The following is a 22,858-nucleotide window of genomic DNA, read 5'->3' as shown; positions in this document are numbered from 1 at the left end:
GAGTGCTGGGCTCCCCCTGCCCCACAACCTGCGCCGTCGCCCCCTGCAGGGACCCGGGTGCCACCCCAGCAGGTGTCCTCACCACTGCAGGTGCCCTGGGCTCGCGTGGCAGACATTTAAGACGCTGCCCTTAGAACAGAGATCTTACACGAATCTCTGCACACATTTTTATACCCTCTGAGTTCTGAATAGAAAGTGAGCTGCAAACCCCCAAAAGAGACAGCAGTTCAACATCGCTCCTCCCACAACTTAAAAATCAACAGTCCAGCCCGGCCGATGTGGCTCAGTGGTTGAGCGTCGATCTATGAGCCAGGAGGACAGGGTTCAATTCCCGGTCAGGGCACATGCCTGGGTTTCAGGCTCAATCCCCAGTGGGGGACGTGCAAGAGGCAGCCAATCCATGATTCTCTCTCATCCTTGATGTTTCTCTCTCTCAATCCATCTCCCTTCCTCTCTATAATCAATAAAAATATATATTTTTTTGAAAATCAACTACCCAAACCCAGGGAGGCCCCTGAGGCCATTTCACACCTGAATTGAAGCAAGAATAAAATGTCACCATCCATGTTCACTGCGGCGTCAGCGTGAGTCCTGGCAACCCCCCAGGCCCCTGGAGTGCGTGCTGGTTCTCTCCTTTTTCTCACACTTTTGCTTGTTTTACCACCTTCACATCTCTAAGTGCGCAGCTCAGGCAGGAGACATTCACGCTGTGGTGCAGCCGTGACCACCACCTTCTCCAGAACTTGCCATCCTCCCAAACTGACACTTGGTCCCCATTAAACACACTCCCCGTCCCCTGCCGAACCCATCACCACCATCTGCTTCCTGTCTCTCTGGACCTGACCCCTCTGAGCGGGTCACACAGGGCCTGTCCCTCTGGGTCTGGATTACTCACTCAGCACAACATCCTCATGGTCCGTCCCTACAGCAGGTGTCAGGGCCCTTCCTCTTTAAGGCAGAGTGAGACTCCGTGTGTGGACGGACCACATGCTGTGCATCCACCCTCCGGCCCGGGCACTCGGGCTGCCTCCATGTTTTAGCTACTGTGACTAATGCTGCTGTGAGCATGGGGTACACATATCTTGTCAAGACCCTGCTTTCAAATTTGGGGGGGGGGGTGTACCCAAGAGTGGAACTGCTGGGTTATACGGAAATTCTATTTAATTTGGTTTTCTCTTTTTTAATCCTCATTGGAGGATATGTTTATTGATTTTTAGAGAGAGAGGGTTAGAGAGAGAAAAACATTGATCGGTAGCCTCCTGTACGCACCCACCTGGGATCCAACCCGAAACCTAGGTCCGTGCCCTGACCGGGACTCAAACCCACAACCTGTTTCTGGGTGTACAGGACGACGCTCCAACAGCTGAGCCACCCGCTGGGCGACCCTGCTGAATTTTGGATCCCGCAGCGGCTGCAGTGGCTCCCTCTCCTGTCCACGCCAGCACTGGCTGTCCTGGCCCTGGGACAGGGGCCACTCTGACGGGCATGAGCTGGGGACTCCCGGCGGCTCTGACTGCGTTTCTCTGATGACTAGCGACGTGGAGCACCTGTCCCTGTGCCTTCGGTCGCCCGCGCGCCCCGAGAGAAATGCCTGGCCCCTGCCCGACTTTTCCCGAGGCTGCTTGTCTGTCTGTTGCTGACCTGAAGCACCTACATATTCTCAACCCAAACCTTATCAGACATGTGACTTGGAAAGATTTCCTCCCCATAATCTCTGAGAGAAGTTTTCATTAGGTGATCAAAACCCATACCTAAATTCTGCCGAAATTCAGACTTGAGTCCAATCTGAAGCAGCTGGTTTTCAAACAACACACCGTTGTTTTTACAGACAAACCTGGGGGAAAGGGACAGTATGTGGGTCGCTCAGCACACACACTGAAATACAAAGATTTGCTCTCACAGAGGGTTCAGTGGGCACTGAGGCCAGAGGACTGAGGGACAGAGGGAGGGAAAGCAGGCAATATTCCCAGGGACACATGCAGAGCGCCCTCCGGAGAAGGAACGTGAGCAGACGGCAGGGACGCCGCAGCGGGAGCGAGCACCGGAGACAGGCCTCTGCCTCCCACTGCTCAACAATTCCCCCTGCTCCTCCCGCGGGTCCCAGGCCCACACCGAGGCTGGACCACAGCTCCTCAATCCAGGGACAACCCTCAGCATCCTGGGCTATGGGAACACAGGCGGCCCCCCTCCACAACATGGCCCACCCCTCCCCCCTCCCCCCTCCTCAAGGCAGGGTTACTTTGCACTGCACAGGAGGGCCAAGGTTTTGCTCACTACATGGTATCGACACTACACAGAATCAGGGGAAATAAAACAACGTGTTAGTTCACTTGTGCTCATCTCCGAGGAGCTCCAGTGCTCCGGCCTCCTCTAGCGTAAACCCCAGTGACATTGTGAGCTGGTGGTCACAGCAAGCCCGCCCAGCTCCGCAGGCCTCACTCCTCTGCGAGGGCCCTGGCAGGAAGGACCTCTGCCCGCTCCGCCCTGCTCACCAGGCCCCGGGTCAGGGGTCGGTGGCAGACAGGGTCCCTGTCTTTGGGAAGCAGGAGATCAACTACCTGGCAAAGTTGTCCTCGGAGCCAGGAGCGAGAGGTGCAACCGCAGAGGGCGAGTCGGAGAACACGTCCACGAGCAGCCCGCCGGAGGAAGGGGGGGGGCCTGCAGGCGCAGGGGGCACAGCCCCCAGACCCAGGAGGTCTGCCGACGGAGAAGGCGTGGACTGGAAAACAGGGAAGAAGAGGGTCAGCGCGGAGCCCTCCGGGCACGCAGAGGCCAGCTGGGCAGTGCCACGCCCTCCCACGGCGGCCACTGGGCTGTGTGGTGCGGGCAGGTAGGTGCAGGCCGTGGCCGCTTCTGGGATGCGACTGCCCCAGACTCAGGCCTGAGACCATCACATGGTGCAGACGAGTCCCACCTTTTCCCACAAAGTCATCTGAGTGAAAACAACTCTGGAAAAATGTCCTGAAAGAGATCAATAGCAATGTGTGCTCGGAGCAGCAACCCCGGGCACACTGCCCGCTGGAGAGGAGCCGCCCGCGTGCCCAGGCCACCGTTATGCTGCTGTCTCCAGGAGAAGGTAGAGCAAAGCCACAGAACAAACCTTTAAGAAAATGCTCTGAACCTTGACAAAGACTAACAAAGCCGCTCTGCGCTCTCTCACTGATTCACGGGCCTGGGTGAGGGTCTCCCATGCTCACTCGCAGGAGCTCCGGCCCCACAGCGGGAACTGGCCCTGGACCTGCACCTCTGGGTGTCCGCCCGCCAAATGTGTGGGGTTCCGATGGTCCACGTCACCGGCAAGAACCAGGGATGTGAGCCACTGCGTCCTGACCACTCGTCTTGTGCGACCAGAATGTCCCACTGGACACTCAGAGGTCAAATCCGTTTGTCAGGACCTGAGACCACATGCCTGCTGTCGCTCTCGTTCTGCTCAAGTTTAACAGACTCGATTAGACCAAGATGGCGGCATAGGTAAACACCGGAGACCGCTGCCGCAAACAACCATTTCAAAAATACAACTAAAAGACTGAACGGACATCACCCAGAACCACAGGAAGGCTGGCTGAAGAGAGACTCTACAACTAGAAGGAAAGAGAACAGCAAATCGAGGCTCAGAGGCGGCGCAGTGTGGAAAATACAAAGGTACCGAGGTGCGCGCGCAAAGCGGGCTGGTGGCTGAGGGCGCGGTTGTCGTTTTCTGTCGGGAGTGAGTCTCAGACTCTGGGCTACAGATCCGGGCGAGTCTCTAGGGACCCAGACTCAAACGGGAGAAGCGGGATTATCCGGCATCAGTTGGAACCTGAGGGCAGCCTTCTCTCCGAGGTTTGCAGCGGCTGCCGGGGTTCTGAGAAGCAGAGCCTCTGGGAACGGGACTGAGCGTGGCCATAACTGCTCCCTCCGCCCGCCCTGTTGATCCCGCCCCGCCCAAAGCCTGCGCACAGCCATTTGCCGATCGCCTCAGGCAAAGGCTGGATTAGCGCCTCCCCAGAAGGCAGACGTTTTCCATACAGCTGATTCCTATAGCCAGTCGGCCTGGGGGTCAAATCCCTCTAGTGTTAACTACAACAATTAAGGCTTGGCTAGAACAAGACTGCGCACAGAGACCACAAGGGGGTGCACCAAGAAAGCATAAAAGATGCGGAGACAAAAAAACATGACAGAAATGGAGGATATGGAGCTAAGAATCGCAATTTTGAGGGCTTGCCATAAATTTGTGCAGAGCCTCACGAAAACTAATGAGACCCTCGATGCTACAATAAAGAAATTAGAAAGTAAGCATACACGGACTGAAATAAAGAATATTATACCCAATAGCAGACCAGAGGAGTACAATAATCAAACCAAATATTCGACAAAAAACACCCAATTGGAAAAGCAAAATGAAAAAAGAATCCGAAAGTGTGAAGATAGTGTAAGGAGCCTCTGGGACAGCTTTAAGCGGACTAATATCAGAGTCATTGGAGTGCCAGAAGATGAGAGACAGCAAGATATTGAAAACCTATTTCAAGAAATAATGGCAGAAAACTTCCCCCACCTGGAGAAAGAAATGGACTTACAGGTCCAAGAAGCGCAGAGAACCCCAAACAAAAGGAATCCAAAGAGGACCACACCAAGACACATCATCATTAAAATGCCAAGAGCAAAAGACAAAGAGAAAATCTTAAAAGCAGCAAGAGAAAGAGGCTCAATTACCTACAAGGGAATACCCATACGACTGTCAGCTGATTTCTCAACAGAAACTTTGCAGGCCAGAAGGGAATGGCAAGAAATATTCAAAGTGCTGAATACCAAGAACCTACAACCAAGATTACTTTATCCAGCAAAGCTATCATTCAGAATTGAAGGTCAGATAAAGAGCTTCACAGATAAGGAAAAGCTAAAGGAGTTCATCACCGCCAAACCAGTATTATATGAAATGCTGAAAGGTATCCTTTAAGAAGAGGAAGAAGAAGAAAAAGGTAAAGATACAAATTATGAACAACAAACATGCATCTATCAACAAATGAATCTAAGAATCAAGTGAATAAATAACCTGATGTACAGAATGAACTGGTGATTATAATAGAATCAGGGACATAGAAAGGGAATAGACTGACTATTCTTGGGGGAAAAAGGGGTGTGGGAGATGCGGGAAGTGACTGGACAAAAATCATGCACCTATGGATGAACACAGTGGGTGGGGAGTGAGGGTGGAGGGTGGGGTGGGAGCTGGAAGGAGGGGAGTTATGGGGGAAAAAAAGAGGAACAAATGTAATAATCTGAACAATAAAGATTTAATTTAAAAAAAAAAAAAAAGAGAGAGAGAAAAAAAAAGAGAGAAAAAAAAAAAAAAAAAGTTTAACAGACTCATCCTTCCGGGAGCGCGGTGGCCGAGAGCTGCAGGAGGACGGAGCCCTTCCATCTGCAGCACTGGCTTCGCCCACCTCCCGCCGCCTGGCACAGCCACACTCGGCACTCGCGCGTGGCAATCGATGTTTGCATAAACACTGCTCGTTTCTCTTTCATATCAGGTTAGAGCCGTGCCGCGCTTCTAAAGAACTGCCCATGGGGCGGGTGGTATACACATGAATTCCACTTGGAGGAGAAGGAAGCTACAAAATGCACGTCCCACAGTGTGCACAGGGTGGCTCGGGGTGTGAGGGGCTGCCGGCCGAGGGCACAGACTGGATTCCTCGCTCGGAGGAGCTGTCAAGAGCATGAGAAAGGTCTGCAGTGCAGGAGGTCTGGATGGAACGGCCACCCTCCCGGCACCTGTGACAGCTGCTGCCACGCTGTGCCCCCAGAAGGGGACGGGCAGAGGGGGCAGCCTGGCGCTGGGCTGAGAACCACGCGCCTACAGACAGAATGGGGCCTCCCCCTCTGCCAACTGCTGTAGGATTTCACCGATGGTTCCTCCAAACAGTGCTAGTGCTTTCCAAGTAGAAACCCCTTCTGTCCAATTAAGTCACACATAGTCCACAGAGTCCACAACAGACACAAGCAAGGCGTCGTGTGGGAGGCCCAGGGCATGCAGGGACCACAGCCTTCTCTCTGCGTCTCCTTAGGACTGGGAGATCCCCAGGGAGCCCACCTGGCCCCAGTCTGCACAAGTCACCCCCGCTCACTCCGACAGTAAAGAATTACAACAGCAAAAAGCAGCCCCACGGCCCTCGCCGGGTGGCTCAGTTGGGTGGAGCGTCGTCCCATAACCAAAAGGTTGTGGGTTCGCTCCCCAGTGCGACGGGCACAGGAGGCAACCGGTCGATGTTTCTCTCTCACATTGATGTTTCTCTCTCCCTTCCCTCCCTCTAAAATCAATAAAAATATATCCTGGGATGAGAATAAAAATAAACAAATACATAAAGTAAAATGCTCTGAACTGACCAGGAAGAGGCCCTCTGCCCCCGACCCCCATGCATATGACATCACATCACGGTTCCGTTTTCAAGTGGAGCTCACTGCTAGCTCCCTCGGATTCCCATGCGCACGCACCAAGCATCGAGCCTGGACCCCAGGCCGCTGCATCCCGGGCGTCAGCTGGGCAAACAGTGTGGCCGAAAGGCACATGCACATCTCAAAAGTCAAGTAAGACCCGTGACAATGGTCCATGTGTTCAAGCCTATTTCCTGTGCTGCCTCGAGCACTCCGCCCGCAGAGCTGCTGGACAGAAAGGAGGCACCTGCTCCCCCACAGCCCGCCTTCCTTCACGGTTCTCCTGGACGGCAGCCGGAAGGAGTCCCTCGCTCCACCCCCTGCACACCCCACCCTTCACGGTGAGTCTTCCTTCAGACACAGCACCTCTGTGCAAGCAGGGCTGCTGCTGTCTCTACGGGAACCGCAGCTCATCAGCAAACCCGCGTGGGAACTACCACAAACCACATCACTCAGGATCCAGGCCATCGATGTCTCTGGCAGCAGGACGACCTCTGTGACCCCTTCCCAAGCCGTGTCAGCAGCCCTGTGCTGCCCTAGGTTCGGTCTACTCCAGGCCCCAGGACAAGGTCAAAGGCACGGGTTGAAGAGAAGCCCATGGAAGGGACGAGCACCAGGAAACAAAGCACACGTTCACCATTCACTCCAAAGCCAAGCGCCCTGACACTCAGACTGCCCACCACAGAGCAGGGGACAGGCCGGGGCCGGCCCGAGGAGGTGCGTCTGGAGAGAAGGCAGCAGGCCTGGGTGAGGGGCCCGAAAGGTCTGAAGGCCTCGCTCTTGGCGTCCTCGGCCTGAGGGGCAGGACCCAGTCTACGGGGCCCACAAGTGGAGGGGGTCACACGAGGGCCCTGCCCAGGAGCACCAGGGCTCAGACACGAGCACACTCCCGACCAGCATGGCACGGGCACCGAGTGCCTCCTCACAAAGGCCACCTGGCGTGGGCAAGCGGCACTGTTCCCATCACTGACCGCCTCCAGGGGAGGAAGCAAAGCTCGCCAGGCTCCCTTTCATCTGGGTCCTGCGGGCCGGTCGCTGCCGAGGGGACCGCTGTGGGGCCAGGTTGGTGTGCCCGCTCTCCGCGAGCCCCAGTCCAGAGCAGACAGCAAGGAAACATACCACTCTCACCGTGGCATCGCCACCAGGCCAACGTGAAAGGACACCCTTCTGTGCATGTGCGAGGCTCCCACCACGTCCTACGTAGCAGGAGCGGACTCTAGTCCAATCCAACCTGGAAACCTCCAAGAACAGCCGGCCAGGGCCACCTTAAACAGCAGGTTTAAGCAGAAGGCCTCAGGCTTCCGGCACACTTTCCTATTTAACAAAGCTGCGCCCCGGCGGACAAATGCTACGCTGGCCGAATCTCAGGGCCGGGCAGCACGGGAGCTGGGGCAGGCGCTGGTGTCAGGGAGGGACCCACCGTGGCACTGGCCGGGGCCGGCTCGGGGCCCCCGTTGATGTCGGGGCCCCGCTCCCGCTTGCCCTCCTCCAAGCCCATCACGGTGCCTGGGCCCTTCTTCTTCTTGAGCTTCGCCAGGATGGACGACTCGCGCTCCGGGAACGGGGGCATCTCCTCCAGGACCGTGGCCTGTGGGGGTGGAGCCGGGTCAGCACAGTGGGGCGGCTGGGGCGGGCCGGCCGGCACCCCGAGGCCTACCCACCAGGATGTCGGTGCTGGCGACGGTACTGAGCCGCAGGTACTCCACGGCCCGCTGCTGCAGCTCCGCGTCGGCGTTCCTCAGCTGGCTGTCGCTGCGCAGCACGTCCTGGATGGTGGGCTTCACCTCCGGGAACAGGTTCACGAACTTGATGTAGGTGGACAGCAGCAAGGCCCGCGTGGGGACGCTGCACAGGTGGAACTTGGAGTGCAGCAGGTTGAACTGCACCAGGGGGCTGGCGGGAAGGAGAGACGGCGGGAGCCTGAGCCCGAGGGTCCCCAGGAGGGACAGGGCCCCGCCCAGCGACTGCGCTTCCTCTGGGGGCAGGGACCCACATCCACATCTGCATTTTCAGCAGGACCCTGTTTCTGTGCAGCTCGCAGGCACAGAGCCATCAGGCCAGAGTGCAGGCGGCTTGCTCTGGGCTGTCCCGCGGCCAGGCCAGACCACCGTGAGGGCCCAGCAGGCACAGCCCAGCACAGCTCCCCGACTCCCCAGGGACATCTTACCTGGATCTCGGGTCCCCAGCTATCAGGTTCCCGAACTCGCCCAGGATGTAGCCGCCCACTTTGACCAGGTTCTCATGGCACGCCGGGGCCTGTAGCGACTGCGAGACAGCGAGCAGGAAGTCAGGGAAGAAGCCAGCATGGGAAGGACCCTCCTGGCGAGAGCCCGCCCTCCTGCCCTCCCGCCCTCCTGCCACGCAGCAGAGGTGCAGCAGCAGAGCAGCCCCAGAGGCAGCGACGTGGCCAGTCCCACCTGTAATGAGAGCCGCGCTCCCCAAAGCTAAGGTCAGGCCCCGAGCTCAGGGCGGAAGCGAGGCACCGGCCCCGGGCACTGCGCTCAGGTAGTCAGTGACATGGACCTTAGGGTTGGTGTGCCCGCTCTCCGCGAGCCCCAGTCCAGAGCGGACAGCAAGGAAACACACAACTCTCCCCGTGGCATCTCCACCGGCCAGCATGAAAGGACACCCTTCCATGGAGGAGACCTGACAGTGCAGCAGAGGGTCAACAGAACAGGAGCTGGGCGCCCCAGGACAGTCAGCAGCAGGTGGAAGGAAGTCAGCCGCCCAGGGCCGCCCCTCCCCGGGCCAGCTGGGGTACCTCCCCGGGCCAGCTGGGGTACCTCGAACACTGTCTTGGCGGCGTAGCCCTGCACGTCGTCCCGGTTGATGACGATCTGGATGACACGGTACCACACCTCTTCGCTCACATAGTCGCCCGCAATCCGGATCAGGTTCAGGATGGTGTCTACGTACCACGTGTAGTCCACGGCATACTTCTCTGCCAAGATGGCGACCTTCAGCACCTGCAGGGGGCAGCAGCTCAGGCTAGGTTCCCGCGGCCCATGACAGCAGAGCATCCATGTGGGGCTTCATAACTGAACCCTCGCAGCCACGCTCAGTGGTAGGCACTCCCACCGGGTTCTCAAAGGAGCCCAGGCAGCGGAAGGCTCACAGGGCTAACTGAGGAAGCCTGCGGCCCTCCAGCAACAGACACGACAGGACACGTCTGGGAACACAGGGCACAGCACAGCTGCAGGAGCGCACGAGGGCCGACCTGACCACAGCCAGGCCAGGCCTGGGCTGCCCTCCCGCACCCGCATGCGGAGCAGCTGCACTGTGGGTCTCTGGCTCCAGCCCACCTGCCTACCCAGGCTCCCCTCCACTCTCCATGGGAGACCCACCCACTCAGGAAACAATTCGCTGAGATTCACGAGCATCTGGGGCCAGTGACGTCAGAACTCACAATCTCTTCTCGAATGGAGTAGTCAGCCGTCTCCAAGTAGCTCAGCATCTCGGCCACAATCTGCTGGGCGTTGCTGCGGTCGCACATGGCGTAGAGGAGGTCCACGGCCCGCTGCCGCACGCTCACGTCCCGCTCCGTCTGGGGACAAGGCACCGAGTGAGGAGCCCGGGGATGCGCCTCCACACAACCCTGACACGCACTCTGGGCTCCCCTCACTCACCATCTGAATGCAGAGACCCCCAACAGGCTATGGTGAGCAGAGCGCCTCACCCCAATTCACTGCTCCCCTCGTCCCTGCACTGCCCGGAATCAGGCTCTGTCTCCTAGGGGACGTCAGAGGCCTGTCCACTGTGTGGTCACAGACCGGCACCTTCCGTGTCGCCTGGGAACTTGTCGCAGGGCTGGCTCTCGCCCCGCCCCCGCCTGCACATCAGTTCCTCAGCACAGGGCAGCAGAGGAACGCTGGCTGGGGCCAGGCAATGTGCAGAGCAAGGGTGAGCCTGGGAGCCTCGCGGGACTGAGCGCACACGGCACCGGGCCTGGAGGACCCAGGGCAGCACAGGCTCGCTCCAAACCCTGTGGGCCTCCCGTTCAAATCACGCCCCAACAATGTCCGTTAGATTCGTGCAAATACGAAGCGATGGAGTCGAGCCTATTCTTCCTCTAAGCTCCAGGCCAAACTGCGGCTCAGCAGCCCCACCTGCTCCCAGCCCTCTCGGGTGCTGGCTACTATCGGGGACGCTGTGGGCACTGCTGTGTCTGACCAGAGGACAAACAGCCTCAAGTCTGGAATTTTAATTCCTTGAAAAAAGTTAACGGTGAGTTTTCTTGGAGACAAAGACAAAATACTTCATCTTTCTACCAAAAGGAACTGTTTCTATTGGTTCAAATATTTACTGTGCCCGTGGCACCTGTTAGATGCTGCAGTTCGAACAGTCACTCGCGGGCAGAGGGCAGAGGCCGGGCCAGAGCGCAGCTGCACGATGCAGGCCACAGGGGCCCCGGCACGCGGGGACGAGCGCCCGGCGCAGAGCACTTGCCTTCAGCGCGGCGATGACGGTCTCGATGTGGGTCTTCACGGCCTCGTGGGAGAACTCGGAGCTGGCCAGCGCGCACATGCTCTCCAGGGCCAGGTAGCGCAGGTTGGTCTCCCGGTGCTGCAGGAACTGGCCCAGCTGGTTGCAGGCGCGGACGAGCAGGTTCGGCTCGCTGCAGGGACGGGGCAGTGGTGAGTGGGCGGCGTGCACTTCAGCACGGCAGATTCAAGGCACCACTGCTGAAGAGACACCCTGGCCCCCTGGACACAAAAGCCTCAACCGTAAACCAAGTCAGCTGTCCATCCCCTCTGGTAGCGCCCTCAGGGGAGACCCACAGTAGCTTTGCCAAGCACATCTGCAGAATTCCACCAACTCCAAAAAGCTGCTGACAGCAGGGCCACCCCCGGCACCCCATCCCAAGCGCATGGCAGCCACCTCGGGGCTCCCGCAGGCTGTGGCCAGGAGTGTGACCTCAGCCGAGGTCACCAGCCCAGGGAACCTTGAACAAGTACCCTGACAATGGGGCTCTGGAGGGTAAGTGTGCAGACACGGGGATAGAAGAGGCTGGTGGATACTTAAGGACCAGTACCGCACAATGGGTTGGGCCTCTGCACACTCCTGGCTCTGTCTGCATGATGCTGTTGCTCTGAATGCTGCTGGCTCACGTGGGAAGTCTGTTTGAGGTGTAACAGACTGCATTTGGTCACGGGAAAGCACGTGTGTGGAGAAGCGGCCGCGCTGTTGCTCTTGGGGAGCGCCAGGACTGGCAGCAGGCGCAAGGCCACGTGCAGGCAGGGCCACGGCAACAGCTACAGAGATGGCGAGGCAGCAGCCCTCCCGCTGCCCCACTGCCTCTGCCCATCTGTACTGACACCACAGTCATCTCCACGCTTCCCCAGTGCCCTGTGCCACAGGCAAGCTAACGAGACACGCAGGCGGGCACTCCGTCCTTCCCGCCAGCAGTGGAGTGCCCAGGAGAGACAGCAGAGGCCCTCACAGAGAGGCGGTGTGACAGTGCTGAGGGTCGAAGGACAGAGAAGAGGGGCCGTGCAGGAGCAGGCGCTGCTGGGGAAGAGGGCGAGGCCAGGCACCAGGGCCTGCGGGAGGGAGGGGGGCTGGCAGGGAACCGGACGCCAGGTTGCCCGCCAGGCCCGAGGTCAACAAGGAAGAGTGCGCTGCCTGCGTCTGAGAGGAGGACCACGTCTCAAACCTGCTTGGGGGCGGGCAGCGGCGAGGTGCCACCAGCTCACCTGTCGTGGTGGATGATGAGGCTGATGGCCTCGAAGAGCACTGCGTTCTTGGCATTGGAGTGCTGCACTTTCTTGGACTTGGGCGGCTCCTGGGCCTTGTTCAGAATCGTCTCCAGGCACTCTGTCAGGCGGCCTCGCACGGCAGGGTCTTCTGGGCGAACAGACAGCCATCAGGCAGCTCCCACAGCCCACCCTCCCACCCCCCACCTCCCCAGCCCCCCACGCCGCGGGTCCTCACTAGCAAGTCCCCTCAAACTGGGGAGAAACAGTGGCCAAATTGTAGCCCCATTTAAAATAGGATGGTTTAGCAGCTGGGGTAATGACACATAGATTCTAACGAAATCACGCACACACTTACTGAGATATAGGTTATGTAAGCCAAGAGAAGATATAACCTCATGTACATGGACATAATACGTGATATATAGAAGCTTTAGGGGGCCGGGTTGGGTCACTCAGCTGGTTAGTGTTGTCCCAATACACCAAGGTTGTAGGTTTGATCCCCAGTCAGGGCACATACAAGAATCAACCAATAAAGGCATAAATAAAATACATGAACAACAGATTTCTCTCTCTCTCTCCCCCTCTCTCCCTCTCTCCCTCTCTCTCCCTCTCTTTCTCTCTCTCCCCCTTCGCTCTCCTTTCCTCTCGCTCTAAAATCGATAATATTTTTTAAAAAGCTTTAGGGAAAAGGGGAAAAATATTTTTTTCCCTGTGCTATTACCAACAGAAATAAAGAAAATGTTACAAGAAACAATACAAAGAGAAGGAAATGTTTAAGTTTCTATTCAAACAAGAAGAAACAATGGATCAAAAAGAATAAGAACTAGTAGAACATGGGAAACAACTAGTAGAACACGGGAAACAACTAGTAGAACACGGGAACACGTCTACAGAGACACCACCTCCGGGGGCTGGAAAACCAGCCGTGTCAGAGAGGACGCGAGCCTCCAGCCCTGTGACTCAGACACAGAGCAGGGCCCCCGAGAAGCCCCGAGAGACCCGAACTTAGAGGCACAAGGAGGGGGACAGGATGGAGGGTCCCAAACTACAACGCATCAGAACCAGCCCAGAGAGAATCGGAACCTTGGGACAGAAAAGAGGACAGGGACATGGCAATCACACCTCTGGGCAAGTGGGAGGGTGGGGGTCTGAGTCTGGGTCCCCGGATCTCGGAGGGAGGAGGAGGAGGAGGAGGAGGAGGAGAAGGAGGCAGCCAGTTCCATGGAAAGGTCTGTGAGGCTAAGGAGTGGAAAGGCACCTGCCCAGGGAGGCTGTGTGGTTCATACTTGGTATAAAAGATACTCAGTATAGCCGTTACTTGACATTAACAAACACCCTGTATAAAAACAAGTTAGATTCCAATGTAAAGGTTGCAACAACAAAGCAATATTTAAAGAAGGGAGTGGGAGTATCTAACAAAATTTTCATGTCTGTTCTTCAACTCAGATTTCTTCTCCTGACACCTACAGCACTGCTCACATCAACCACCTTTTCCAATAAACAAACACAGAAAGCTCCTCCTCCTCCTCCTCCATGTGCATGTTACGGTTACAAAGATTACTGACTACTTAGGATACAAAGTTTTTCATGGTTTCAAGTTTTATTTTAAAAGATTGTTTCACAACCCTGCACTGATCTGACAGTGTATATGACAGTGTATAGACACAGAGATGACAATACTGCAAGCGCTCCACTAGCTTTCTCTGGGAAAACCAGGATGCGTGGCCACCTCACAGAGGGATCCACAGGACAAAAAGCAGCAGCAGGAAAGGACTTTTTTTTTTAAATGTTTTTATTGATTATTTTAGAGAGAGAGGGGAAGAGAAAGGGAGAGAGATAGAAACATCAATGAGAGAGGAACATCGATCGGCTGCCTCCTGCACACCCCCTGCTGGGGATCAAGCCTGAAATCTGGGTATGTGCCCTGACCGGGAATCGAACTGGTGACCTCTTGGTTCATGGGTCAACGCTCAACCACTGAGCCACACCGGCCGGGCAGGAAAGGACTTTAAAGAGAACAAACAGAAGATCTAACCCTAAGGGGCTGAGCTGACCCTGTCCGTGTGAGACCATACCTGGGGGTGGGTAGCACTGTAACAGCCTAAGAAGTTTGACTGACAGCCAGGGAGCCGGGACAAAGTAGTAAGTGTAGTCCTGCAGGTCTGTTGACGCGGAGGTCACAATCTGTAAAACAACACAGGTGGGAGACACTGCGGGCAGGTGTCCCCAGGAGGAGCCCCCACTGTGGGACCCACACAAAGCCACGCGGGCCCTGGTTCCACAGGTCACGCACTAACCGAAAACCTGGTCTCATTCAATGTGCTAAGAATGTTTAAGACGCTCCTCTGTACTTGAGAGGTGAAGGGGCACGGCTGCTCCAGGTTCACACCTGCAGTGCCCGTCCTCACTGGGGCAGCTGCGTGCTGCCGCTGTGTGATGGCGATCCCGCCTGGGACACACACCTACGCTGCTGCTGCCTCGCACAGATTTCCACGGTGCCTGCAGAACTCAGTCTTTCCTTTGTGGACCGGAAAGTGAATGAGGCACAAAAGGGAGGCCTCTGGTCCCTCAGAAGGGAGCAGCTGGTGTCCTGACCCCAGCCCCACACCCCCATGTCTCCCAAGCGTACACCCTGCCATGAGCCCATCGAGGGTGGGGGACCCGCCTCCTTTACTCGCCGTCCCAGCACGGCCCTGGCAGGGCAGACACTCATCAACCCTCTGAACACACAACTGTCCCCAAGACACTGTCCCCACTCCCACAGCCCAGCATTGGGGAGGTCAGGTAGCCTCACCCCCCAGAGCTCCCAGGGTCACACGAAGTCACAAAGAGGCGGCTGTGGCGCATTCACCCGGCATCAAGTGAATGAAAAGCACACAGAACAAACGTAATCCCACAAGGTTGACCAGAACAAGTCAAACACATGAGAACATATGCTGCTCGACCATTTCTATAACATCAAACCACGCAGGGCCGTGAGGACAGGCTGGGCCCGCCCGCCGGGTGAGAGGGGCTGGCAGGCTCTGCTCGGCCCCTTCCCACACACACAGTGCTCAACGGCCTCAAGGTCGAAAGGAAGCTCACCGATTACTAAGCAGCCTTTCACTCTTGAATTTACAAACTGTGCCACAGACCCTGCATTCTAAAAACCAAACTAATATGTTAATTGCATAAAATAACCGAGACCAAAACCCACCCTGAGTTCCGTTCCCTGTCCACAGACTTACTCTGCTTAGCCTGGAGACGGCCAGAGAGACGGAGGTTTTAAACTCTTCTGGGTTCTTCTGTGCTAAGGTGGTGATGAGACTCGTGGCAGCAGTGACCACGCCCTGAAAGGAAAATGCAGGCACGCTATGCATTCCGATTCCATTCAAAATACCGGCAGCTGTTAATCCTCTCGTGTTAAACCCATCCTTCAGATACAACTTTAAATAAATAAACTAAGAGCAACAAGCCGGCAGCCCACGGCCACCTCCGGCCGACTGGCTGGGCCCACGGTATTTCTGAAGGTGGAGATGGCACACGCAGGTGGTGGTCTTTATGCAGTTTCTCTTGCAAACCACGCAGTCCCCACACTCCAGCCCCCCTGCCAGGGCGGGGCAGTAGAGGGCAGCCCCCCATCCTTGCCCGCCCAGCCGCCTGCCTGGATGTGGACTGTGCCGCAGGCATATCTGCAGCCTCACTTGAATCTTCATGACCCAAAAGTGAGGAGTGGAAAAGGAACTGAAAAAGCCCATTTGGCCCTTTTTGAAAGTGACCCGGGCTGCATCTCTGCCACCAACTGGGTGGCCCCTAAAGCACCACCAGGCCCAACGCCCTCCCCCTGCGGGACCTTCCCAGCACAACTGGTGGCCTTGGTTCTCCCGGAAGATCTAAGTAAAGAAGTTTCCTCACAAATATAAACAAATCAAGAAAAATGAACAATACTTCCCGGTGAAGATGTGCCCAAGTCAGCTCAGGAAACTCCCCTGGCATCAGGTGCTCCCCTGCTCCACACCCACCCCCACCCGGACTCTGGGACAGAGAGTGGGAGAAGTCAGCGCCCTGCGACCTCGTCGGAGCCTCGCTGTGCGGGCTCGGCTCTCCGGGGAGAGAGGGCTGCACGGAAGAGACTCGCTAACTGCCTACCTATCGGTCCTTGGCGGCACGGTAAGTGCCAGAGCCTCCCAGGCCAGACAGAGCGCTCTCACCAGCTCCGTGCGACGGGCAGGCTCTGCCAGGCAGTGTCTGGGCCTGGTTCCCCTACAAGCCCGCCAACAAGAGCTGGTTGGGCCCCTGAGCCCTGGTACAGGGTCTGGCTCTCCCTGCGTCCCTGCAGAAAGGGAGGCGTAGGCCAGCCTACTGTGACGGACACAGGACTCGGAGGGGCCCTCCTGCTCGCACAGACCCCCAGGCTCTGAGCCCTGTGGCCGCAGGAGCTCCCCTGAGGAGGGGGCAGTGACGACCGCCAGAAAGCCACGAACCTGAACGACAGCGTCTACAGAGCACCATGCCCCGGGAAGCCGTGCTGCGCACCCCGCCCCTCCTGCCCTCTGCCTCCTCCGTGTGCCACCTGGGCTCTGGGATGGCAGAGGCCCCAGGCCCCAGCTCTAAGCCTTCGTCACCCCTGGTTCAAGCCTGGATCTGTGTGAAGCTGCTAAACCTCTGAGCCTCAGTTTCCTCATCTGCAAAGTTGAGAAAGACCCACTGCCTCATGGGGTCCCCCTGAGGGGCGACCTGTGACCTGAAGCCTCCCAGCCCAGCCTCCAGCACTGCTTCCCACATCCCTGGGCAGAGTCTGACCCTGAGTGACCCGGTGGGAGCCGGGTGCATGGCTGGTACAGGAAGCCGAATCCCCACACCTCCTGCCAGCGCCCCCCACCCCCACCCCAAGTCTGCTGGCAGACGCCCAGCTCCATCCTGAGGAAGGGCTGCCTCGGTCCAGACACAAGCCTTCCCAGTGAGCGCGGGGAGTGCTGTAGGGACAGCTCGCCGGCTGCCACGCCACAGCAAGCTCTCACCTCAGAATCTCCATGCAATGACCGTTTCTAATTTGATTTTTAAGGTAGATTTCTCTTCTGGAAAAATTGTAGTAACCAGCCAACATACTCACACCCTCTACTCAGCAAGAAAATCTATTTGCCTTGAAGTCTGATTCTCTCATTTATGCAACAGAATTCAGGCAAAATAAGGCCACTCTGTCCCACACCTGCTCCTACCTGACCTTGCCTCCCATGTGCGGTCCCCACACGGCCCTCCTGTGTGGAGGTCTGACCACAGGCACTGGATCGCTCTACACCCGCGTCCTGTCCACACACGGGCACGGCCTCGCCGAGCAGGCTGACCTCTGCTTGCTGCCTGCACCCAGCCTGCAGGTGGTTCCCCAACGCCGAGTTCCAGGTGAGCCAGAGACCACGTCCGACTCGTCACCCAGGCAGGGGGCTCACAGGCCGACGGGAGCGCTGTGTGCCGCCCTGACACTGAGCAGCCGCGCGGACTGCGTCTCGGTGGCTATTCCTGCAGAGGTTAGGGGGAGGGCTCGTCCAGAGGCGCTTACCAAGTGCTGGTCGTTGAGGAGGTGCACCACTCGGGACGCCCAGTCGCCCGTGGGGACCAGGTGGGGAGACGTCCGGTACAGACGCAGCAGGCATAGGGCGGCGCTTTGCTTCGCGCTGTCCATGGTGTCTCTGAAAGACAACCCAGCGGTCACGGACAACACAGCCAGCACGGCCTGGAGCTGCGAGAACACCCACCCCAGCAGAACCGAGCCAGAGGCCCGCCAGTGGGCCGGCTGGAAGGACACGCAGAGTAGGGCTTCAGCCTCAGGGAGGGGTCTGCTCTAAAGAGCTGCCTCGGGACCTCACTCCAACACACTGCAGGAAACAGCCCTCTCCCAAGACTCAGCCTAGCCCCCAGCTGCTGTAGGTGGCCCTGGCTGTGCGGGTAGTCAGGTCACGATCCTCTCATTGTTTGCACCTGACCTTAGCCAAAAGGCTGAGAAGCGATCTCTTTCATTGTTTGAAGAACGCTTTTTTGGTCAACCTGAAGATTTCCTCCCATCTCCAAAACCACCGCCGGGCGCCTGCCTGCCTGCCCCCAGCACTGAGAAAGCAGGGCCAGTGGCTCCAATGCCTGCCTCTCGTGTGGCCGCGGTGAAAAGCCCGGCTTTAGGCTGGGGAGCACAGGGAGGCTAGGTGGGACCCCTGCAGACACCTTGGGGGGAGGGAGGGTCTATCCTGGCAGGAATGTTGGCTGAAGGCACAGAATGTTCGTTCCCAGCACTGTCTATGCCCCTCCCCCACACCCCAGCCCAATCTGCTCCAGGCCCACCAGGGAGCGCTCCAGGGTGGGCCGCCGAACACCAGCCAGCTGGTGAAGCACAGAGGGAAGAGGGTTTGGGGGCTGTCTTTACTATTCGCCTCCCTTTTGGCTTTCTCATCCCTGAGGGCCTGGAGGGCAGGGAGCTGGACTGGACTCCTCCTGACGTCTAACCAGCACCTCGTCTCTGCTACGTAATCTTCAGAGACGAGCTCGTCCTGTGAAGTCTCTAGGTAGCTGCATAGCTGACTGACTGAGAGGCATTTCCAACCACTTAGTGGCAGGACACATACCCAGCCACGAGGATCTTGGGGATCTCCCCAGCGAAGGCCTCGGCCATCTCGCGGCTGCCCACGTTGGCGATGCAGTGCAGGGCCAAGCCCATGAAGGTGGGGTTCCGGCTGGCCAGGTCGTTCTTGATGGCGTTGTTGATCAGGCGGATCAGTTCGCTGTTGGAGTTCACCAGCACCGAGATGAAAAGATACCCCTGGGTCGGAAGACAAGAGAGCAGAAAGCTCCTAACTACCTCGTCCACGTGGGCCCGGAGGCACCAGCAGATCCCGCAGCCACAACCAGCCCCCGCATGTTCCCGAGGGCCCGCGGGCCGCGCTAAGACATGCTATGCACGACTCGTGGGCACGGGGCCGGGGTGGGGGGCGGCAGGCAGCCACTTCTGTTACGGAGGCTAAGTCTCTGCGTCTGACCCTGCAGGGGGAAGTCCTGCAGGAGGAACCTGAGAGGCAGTCAGACGCCCCACGGGAATCAGACACCTTGGCCTGGCCTTTCCCCGAGTCCCACTGCCTCTGCATCGTGATGATGAGTAACCCAGACTCACTGCCGTCCTGAGAGGGAAGGCGCTTGCCTCGACTGCAACTAAAATCACTGGGTGACTTCCAGAACCCAGCTGATGGCTGTCCCCTCTTGAATCTGTCTCTGTGCTCCAGCTCCCCCTCTCTACCCAGGCCAAACTCCAGCCCGTGTCACCCCAAGTCCACCTGCTCCCCAGGCAGCGGGCACGTGATTCCTCCACACTGGTCTCGAGAGGAGGCCCATGAGAGCCCTGTGCCCTCCAGCCCCCTGAGCGGCACTCACGATCTGCTTCTCCGTGTATCTGTTGGAGCTCAGCAGGTTCACAGCCTCCATGTGCCCAAAGTCAATGTCATGGCCCAAGAGGAAGATGAAGAGCAACTTGCAGACGTACTTCTTTTTACTGTAGCCATCAAGAGCCTTGTCACCTAGGAAGGGAAGCTGAGAGCTTAACCGAGGAGCAAGGCAGGAAGCGGGGAGTGGCCTGTGGCACAGGCAGTGGCCCCACCAGACGCACACCAGCCCTGTGCTGGGCACAAATGGCGCCTCGGCACTGGGCGCAGACACACCTGGCACTGTGCAGGGTCCCCTCTGAACTCGAGAGCGACACTAACACTTCCTGCCTGGCACCGCACACATGTTCCGCACCGCCAGGGGCTCTGCCCCACTGCTCCCAGCAACAGGCCTGGGAACAAAAGCCCTGCTCACGCCACACAGCCCACATGTCCATCTCCATCAAGAAAGTGTATGCGGCCCTAGCTGGTTTTGCTCAGTGGGTAGAGCATCAGCCTGTGGACTGAAGGGTCCTGGGTTCAATTCTAGTCAAGGGCACATGCCCTGGTTGTGGGCTCAATCCCCAGTGTGGGGTGCGCAGGAGGCAGCTGCTCCATGATTCTCCCTCATCATTGATGTTTCTCTCTCTCTCCTTCTCCCTTCCTCCCTGAAATCAATAAAAAATATTTTTTTAAAAAAAGGAAGTGTATGCACTGGCTCCACCAGCATCCCCCCAAATACTCCAGCACCTGCTCCCCACCCCCCAGGAGCAAGGGCCCGGCTGCAGTGTGCCCAGCTCCTGGCGGCCGCCCCAGGGCACACGGGGCCTGCTCCTCACTCTGCAGGAGCCCAAGTCCACCCCCAACTGCAGAACTTGTCATCAGCCACGGGTCATATCCACAGGCTCCCTGGTGCTCGGCTCAGGGCAGCATCCCCTACGCACCCCCTCACCGTCCCAGTAGGTGGTGCTGGAGAGACAGCTGAGGGCTCCTTCAACCCGGAGGCCACTGCCTCCTGTGTCTCAGCGTCACCTTACAGGGCTCAGTGTTCTTTACAGTGGGCGCCCTGTGGCCCTCAGTGAGGTTCTTCTCCTGACTGCCCAGTCTAAGACAGGCCTCAAAATGTTAGTTCCAGTTAAATGGTCTTTAATTCCAGCAATCCCAAACTGTCAAAGCGAGGCTTTCTGAGCTGTAAATGGGGACAATGAGAGTGACAGCCATGTCCCTGGCTTACCGGGAGGGTGGATGGCCACAAACCAGAGGCATCCTGTCTGTGCCCCGCAGCCTGTCCACTTGTCTGAGGCCCGTGCCCCGGCGGCCCTTGCAGAAGCCGGACACTGCACGGCTGAGCAGCGCCGGGAGAGTGAGCCGACAGCACAGGCTCACAGGGACGAGGAAGGGAAGCAGAAGCGGGCTCAGGACAGGTGTTTCCTTTCCTGCCTCTCAGAACCCCAAGTCTCTCTCCAACTCGGCCTGCCGTTACACCACCCACGGAGCTCTCCAGGGGGCCCTGCAGGTCTCAGTTCTAGAATTTCCATTTGGTCTTATTTCAAAATCTGCTGTTCCCTTTCACACTTCCCGAGTCTGCTGCTGAGATGTTCGGGTTTGTTGATGACTTCTTTCGAGCGGTGAGCCTTGCTCCTGCTGCCTCTGCTGCTCTGGCCACGCCTTCAGGATTCCCTGCCCGTCCTCTGCACTCCACGCTGGCAGTTGGCAGCGACCTCGCCCTCGGAGAGCTTGCTGCAGGAACCCCAGGCAGCGCTGTAATAGCACCTCCCGGGCAGGGCTGTTTCTCTCACCTTCACCAAGCCGAGGCCTCAGGTTCCGCAGGGCATCCACGTGTGTGCAGCCGGGCTGACCTGACAGGTGGCTCACGCCCAGGTCACTGCTGCCTGAGGGCATTGGGGGTCCCTGTTGACAGTGGAAGGCTCTCCACTTTGGGTGGCTCTGGCTTTTCCCCTCTAGCCAGGGCTGCTCACATTGGGGCCATACTGTGCCCCGAAGGTGTTCAGCAGTCTCCTGGCCTCCCCCCACTAGATGGCAGCAGCACCCTCCCACCCCGAGATGTGATGGCCAAAAATGTCTCCAGACTTTGCCCGGTGCCCCTGGAGGGCAAAGTCACCTGGTTGATAACTACCCTGGAGATGTGCTTCCTGCTGGTCTCTGGCTCACAGCTCTCAGCTCTCCCGGCAGCAAGGCGAGGCGCACAGGCGGCAGCGCTCCCTGCGGGCCCCCTCCTCTTAGAAAGGCCCAGCCTCGCTGCCCTTTTCCTCGAGGAGGCTCTCCAGACTGTGTCCATGCTACGGTCTTTTTAGGCTGTTTTCAGTCCAAGGGCTGGTCTGGGCCGCAGTGGCTCCCGAGCACCTGAGCCGTGGCTGCTGCAGAGGGTGGGCTCCGAGGCAAACCCCCCGCCCCGCCCCGCCCGGTGCCGGAGCCTCGGTAGAGTCTGAACCACGCAGGTTCTCCTTGCCCATCAGTTCGCGCTGCAGGGGCTTCAGGTGTGCCGCTGGGTCAATTGCATGAAAGCTCACTGCCTTCCCTTCCTTCTTTACCGAGAGTCCTGGGACATTTGCACATGTCTGCGTGTGACCTGCACAGAATTTCTAGGGACAGCACGGATCCAGACCATCTAACCTGCCATAAGGGGTGCAAGTCCCCAGAGCACACTCTGCAGACAGGGCTGGTGTTCTCATGTCTGCTACTAGTCAGGGCGCACGCGAGCTCAGTTAACACCAGCTGGTTAACCTACAGGGGGCAGCCTCCTCTCTACGCAGGCGGCTGGGCTTAGAGAGGCGTGAAGGCGGAAGAAACAATACAATCGTGTTGTCCCAAAGCATCTGTATGGACGGCTGGGAGAGTCACCATCTGAAGGGCCAGGGACTTTCCATAACAACATGATTAACAGGTATCAGGACTCCCGTCCTAAACAGGCGTCTACGTGCGTCCACACGCAGACCATCTGGGCAGCAGGCATGGCCCTCCCTTCAGTGGTGAGCTGACTGGCCTGCTGGCGGTCTGCCTTCCTGGGCTTTCCAGCCACGACTAAGTGATGGCGTGGCCGAGGGACTCACTGTTCCCACGTTCCCACCCAATGCCCGACTCCACGGCGCAGACGGACAGTGGCACATCTCCCCCTGCTGCCTCCCGCCCCCACCCACGGGCCTCCCCCTGCACTTTCACTAGTCCTGCGATCCCATCGAGGGTCTGCTCACGGACAACCCACCAAGGGCATCAGTGTCCCATTTCACAGCTCGGAAAAGAGGCACCAAGGGTTAAGGGACTTGACAAGGTGACATAGCTCCTAAGCCTCAGAGCAGAGACCTTGCCACCAGTGACAGTCCCTCCCTTCAGGAAGCGTGGGCGCCGTCAGTGCCA

The 22,858-nt window shown here is 58.0% G+C and overlaps 1 protein-coding gene across 2 annotated transcripts in view; it reads right to left on the bottom strand.

Annotated features, from left to right (window-relative positions):
• Positions 1-22,858, bottom strand: part of AP2A2 (adaptor related protein complex 2 subunit alpha 2) — a 46,639-nt gene that overhangs the window by 3,442 nt on the left and 20,339 nt on the right. Inside the window, exons 3-16 of one of the 2 annotated variants that reach the window (XM_070427145.1) lie at positions 19,497-19,639; positions 18,698-18,891; positions 17,644-17,773; positions 15,335-15,436; positions 14,183-14,291; positions 12,105-12,255; positions 10,858-11,026; positions 9,818-9,955; positions 9,195-9,377; positions 8,579-8,676; positions 8,073-8,304; positions 7,832-7,999; positions 2,559-2,719; positions 1,752-1,834 (exon numbers count right to left, since the gene is read on the bottom strand). In XM_070427145.1, the coding sequence (XP_070283246.1) occupies positions 1,752-1,834; positions 2,559-2,719; positions 7,832-7,999; positions 8,073-8,304; positions 8,579-8,676; positions 9,195-9,377; positions 9,818-9,955; positions 10,858-11,026; positions 12,105-12,255; positions 14,183-14,291; positions 15,335-15,436; positions 17,644-17,773; positions 18,698-18,891; positions 19,497-19,639 (2,061 nt within the window). The remainder of the gene's footprint in view (positions 1-1,751; positions 1,835-2,558; positions 2,720-7,831; positions 8,000-8,072; positions 8,305-8,578; positions 8,677-9,194; positions 9,378-9,817; positions 9,956-10,857; positions 11,027-12,104; positions 12,256-14,182; positions 14,292-15,334; positions 15,437-17,643; positions 17,774-18,697; positions 18,892-19,496; positions 19,640-22,858) is intronic. The other variant, XM_070427146.1, reaches the window with a different exon arrangement.

This window comes from Myotis yumanensis, unplaced genomic scaffold, assembly GCF_028538775.1.
Source record: "Myotis yumanensis isolate MYYU_CA2020_CCGP unplaced genomic scaffold, mMyoYum1.0.hap1 SCAF_10, whole genome shotgun sequence".
In the NCBI taxonomy this organism is placed as follows: Eukaryota; Metazoa; Chordata; class Mammalia; order Chiroptera; family Vespertilionidae; genus Myotis; species Myotis yumanensis.
This window is presented reverse-complemented; position numbering and strand designations above follow the sequence as displayed.